Source organism: Nicotiana tomentosiformis, chromosome 2, assembly GCF_000390325.3.
Source record: "Nicotiana tomentosiformis chromosome 2, ASM39032v3, whole genome shotgun sequence".
Classification (NCBI taxonomy): Eukaryota; Viridiplantae; Streptophyta; class Magnoliopsida; order Solanales; family Solanaceae; genus Nicotiana; species Nicotiana tomentosiformis.
This window is the reverse complement of record NC_090813.1, coordinates 174,028,617-174,033,406: the sequence shown is the minus strand read 5'-3', so window position 1 is coordinate 174,033,406 and position 4,790 is coordinate 174,028,617. Positions and strand designations below refer to the sequence as shown.

Below are 4,790 nucleotides of genomic sequence, written 5' to 3'. Positions count from 1 at the left end.
TCAGTAAATAATAGACATGAAAAAAATATGGAGTAAAAGACTCGACATGTACGCTTGCATAACTCTGTGAATCATTTTATTTTTTTATAATGTCATGCATGTGCGTATAAATGTCATACCATGCATAGGTATATGTGTTCATAACATCATCAAACTTCTGAGGACATCCCATCATATCATCTCGGTCACTGTGGGCAAATCATCAACGTATACCAACTGATCAGGTGGTGATGCGTATATAACGTCGTAACCTTTTTCCATATTTCATATACATATAATATACATATATACACGTATATAACACCATCTGGTCATGGGTCAATGTATATGTATAAATGCATGAAATGCATAAGAAATACGTTAATAATATTTTCTCGGAATATCATAAAAATAATATGCCTTAAGAAATACGTTAATAAGATTTTCTCGGAATGTCATTAAAATAATATACTTGTCGGATAAATTTTATCAAATACGTATTTGTCTGAGACCCATGAACAGAAGATATAATAATAATTCACATGGGAAATCAAGAATATAGACACCCCTAATATTTTTATGAATAGAGTCATTTATGGAAATTGTGCATTTGCTCATTTCGTATAGATCATGCCAAAAGGAAAGAAGGGATAGCCTTAACATACCTGGAGTAAGGAAAATTCCGTATGATATTCTTGAAAAAGGTTACACCGTACTCCCTAGAATCGCAAAATCCCATTGCTATTATGCTAAGAAGTTTCGTATGAATCTCTTGCTGAAGCTCGTTACGTTACTATGAAGATAAATATCTCTCTTTTGTGAATTTTATCCAAATCTCACGATTTTTGTTGAATCAGAGAGGTATTTCATGGATTTTGTTGAAGTACTCATGTTGCCTTCTCCATATTTTTGTGAATTGAGTCTTTTATGGCTTTAACCAAGATTCCCTCTAAAGTGCCACCTAGCCTCACAAATAGTTAGTCACCTTAGGCTTTAATTAAAGCTTCCCACATGCTGCCACCTAGCCTCCCAAATAGTTAGCCACCTTAGGCTTAATTAAAGCTTCCCACGTTATTGGCTTTACTCAAAAGCCTTAATTAATTACCCACCAATCCTTAATTAACTAGTTAATCTCCTATTAATCAATAATTAACCAATTACCCACATAATTAAGAATTATCTTAAATTACTTAAAATACTACTCCTTTTTAATACACTTTATATATCATACTATCATGGCCATATGATATCTTATATGACACTAGTCTATAAATACTGGGTATTATATCTCGGATCGTATTTTATCCCAAATTATCAAACTTCGAGGAATTTTATTTTTTTCGATTTGCTTACCCTCTCTCCTTCATGAATATTCTCATCACTTGTTTGGAATAGAATAATACTTATAATCCCAAAATAATCTCGTTCTCGAGCTTACGTCGATTAACTTACGACGAAATATTGGCGTACAAAAAAAATACGGGATGTAATATCTTATTTTCGAACTCTCATCAATTTATTTATGGCGTGATTTCATATACGAAAATATGGGGTGTAATAAATATAAAATTGTATGATCAACAAGTTTACGTCGTGATATTCCAGAGTTAGCATATGGCTCATCAAAATTGGATATCAGAATATCATGCTTGATACAAAATGTAGATACCTTATCTTTAAGTGGATCCCATCCACTAGCTCTTAACTTTTGAAGCTTTTTTTTTGCTACTTCAACAAGTATCATGGCATTAGCAATATCCTGCTTCTTTTTCTGGAGCGATATGTTAAGATCATATGTGATTCTTAAAATATCTTCCATAAAATGCAATATGAAAGCAACCTTAAACTTCTGGAATCTTCTAAGATACCCTGCTACTTAGCTCTTCCATCTAAAGTATTTGCATTTTCAACAAAAGTATTAAGTACATCAATAATAGAGTCAAACAAAAGTATACAATTTTCAAACGGCTTATAGTAAGCTCCCCAACGAGTATCACCGGCTCTAATAAGACCAAGCTCTTGATTCGAGCCTCTGCCTGTTTCTAGCTCACCCATATCTAATGTCTCTTGGATTTTTTCTTGTTGAGATTCTAGAAGTTCATCCATACATTTAAAAGAAGCTTCCAATACATTCAAAATATTTGAAACTAATAACACAAGTTCTTCCACTTGAACACATATTTTTGAAACCACCACAAGAGTTAATTGAAGTTGGTGGGCAAAACAATGAATAGAATGAGCCAATTCACTTTCTTGTTTAATCAATATTTTAAGACCATTGATATCACCTTGCATATTTCTTGCCTCATCATAGCATTGTCCGCGTACAGAAGATAAACTTAATGAATAATGAGCAAGTATGTAAAAATTTGCTTTCTTCAGAGATAAAGCACTAGTATCAGGAACATGAACAAGTTCAATAAATACTTTTCCTTTTCTATCAACATATCTTAAAACAATAGCCATTTGATTTTTTCGTGACACGTTAGAAGATTCATAGACTAATAGAGAAAAGTAATCATCATTTAGATCCTCTATTATAGCCTTAATTATTTCTATTTTACATACGGTCACAATTTCTTTTTGAATGTATGGAGAAGTCATCTTATTATTTTGGAGCATTTTGCAACACAAAAGTCTTAATCTTTTCACATCTATCTCGGTATCATGAAAGAACTTCAAGAAAGTTACCCTGTTCAATGACGATTCACTTTCATCGTGACCACGGAGGGTCATTCCTTGATTCAAGAGAAGTCTTACCGCATCAATTGAAGCATTTAAGGGAAACCAATATTCAAGTTTTATTTTATCAGATTGCTTGTCAAATGCAGCATGACTGGACTATTATTGTTGCATTAGATCTTCATAATTTTTTTTGCTTGATTATGAACACTACTCGGCCCACCAATATGCTTTGAGAAACTGTCTTTGATCTTATGCCAATTTCTAAAATCCTTTACTTCAAAATATATCACATCCACCTTGATGAATATTATCACCTTTAAATAAATAACAAGGTAAATAATATGTTGCATCTGTACTCACACTATACTCCAACCAGTCACCATAATCATCAAACCATTTAGAAACAAAACAATGCTTTGATCATGAAAAGTCAAATTGAGGGAAGCCATGATTTCAAGGTTGAAAAGGATCAATTTCAAGGTATTCCGTCCTTATTTCATCACGATGGTTTGGATGATAATTCAAAATTGGAGTTCTTTCAGCTAGAGCACGATTTAGAGTATTTAAATTAAGTTTTTATCTCTTAGCAGAATGCAACGGTATTTATGATTTGTCTATAGTTTCTTCTCGATTAGGTTGATTTTGAGATGTCAAACTTGTTTTTGGTACTTTGCTAAAACAAAATTCTCAAGTCCATTGAAACTTCAAATTAAACTGAAATAATAGTCAAGTATGTCACACTTATTAGAAATAGGAAGAACATCTATTAAAAAGTACTTTAAGTACATACTGTAACACTATACAAGTCAAAAAAACTAAACTTGAAAATCAAAATCTGAAAATTCAAACTATGTCCCAAATTTGTATACACATCCACCTATTTATTTTTCCTTATTTTCTTATTTAAAGAATAAATATGTGTTCAGGAATTATGAATCGGGTTATCTAAGTATCAATTATTTTATTCTAGTTATAAATCATTTCAAAGATTTAGAAATATTTAGCAAATTTTTAATCTCTAAAGACTCAAACAATAAAATTCAGTTCACAAATTGAGCCAAAATAAAGAAAAAAAAGAGAGAAAGGCAGAAGAGATATAACCTGAAATTGAAGCAGATTCAGAGGTTAGAGTGCAAGTTTTCACGGTTTCACTGGCATCCGACAATGGTAACGCAACATGCTAGCATGGAGAGAAGAAAACGAGGATCTTTTGTTTCTACTCATTGTTTCCCCTTTTTCTATGTTGACAAAGTTAGGTTTAGGTCTTGTAGAGAGCTTTTAGGATTTTTTATTAAATAGATTTTAATTAAATAATGACTTTAGTATTTGTTTATTGAAAAATTAGAAAAGAAAAATAAAGTCAAAAGTTGGTTGGGATTTGGGTACAAAACACACTTCTACTCTACTTTTGAAAAAGAACGATGGATCTGAAAGTTATATAATGTTTCTTGAAAAATGATATTATATAATAAATGTGTTGTAACCATGCTTGCATTGAGATTCGAACATAGGATCAATAGTACATTTTGTACACCCTTCACCACTAGGCTACTTCACCTAGTTGTATCAAGGGTACATTTTGCACACCCTTCTATTTTACATACGGTCACAATATTTTTGCGAAAGGTGTTCGCCTGACCACCCTTGGAGCACTGTAGCTCCACCACTGATTGTAGTATATTGTATACCATTATAGTATACTATTGCAGAATATTGCACATTATTACAATATACCTTTGCAAAATATTGTACACTATCATAGTATATTGTTGTAGTATAGCTATATACTATTATAGTATATTGTATATCGTAGACATATATTGTTGGATTACTTGATTCTTCTTTGATTTTCATCTAAAATATTCGATCTCAATCACCTCAAATCATCTCCAAATGCGACTAAATTTAAGTATGAACTTATCAAAGGTACTATAAGCAATATTTTATAATACCCACCTTAAATCAAATAATAGATCTTTAAAATGAAATTTCAGATTCAAGAGCTTCAAGCTCAATAATGGTGGGTCTTCAAATACGCAAAAAAAAAAAAAAAAAACAGATTTGGGAAGCTTTCTTTAAGGTACTTTAAGTAGTTTGGGCTTAATAGGTAAATTATTTAGTTTTCT

General features: G+C 31.4%; 1 protein-coding gene across 1 annotated transcript; it reads right to left on the bottom strand.

Moving 5' to 3' along the window:
* Nucleotides 1–1,851: 1,851 nt before the first annotated feature.
* LOC104106910 (uncharacterized) lies at nucleotides 1,852–2,445 on the bottom strand. Its single transcript, XM_009615568.1, has one exon. It carries the CDS (start codon nucleotides 2,443–2,445, stop codon nucleotides 1,852–1,854), a length of 594 nt encoding a protein of 197 aa, XP_009613863.1.
* Nucleotides 2,446–4,790: the final 2,345 nt, after the last annotated feature.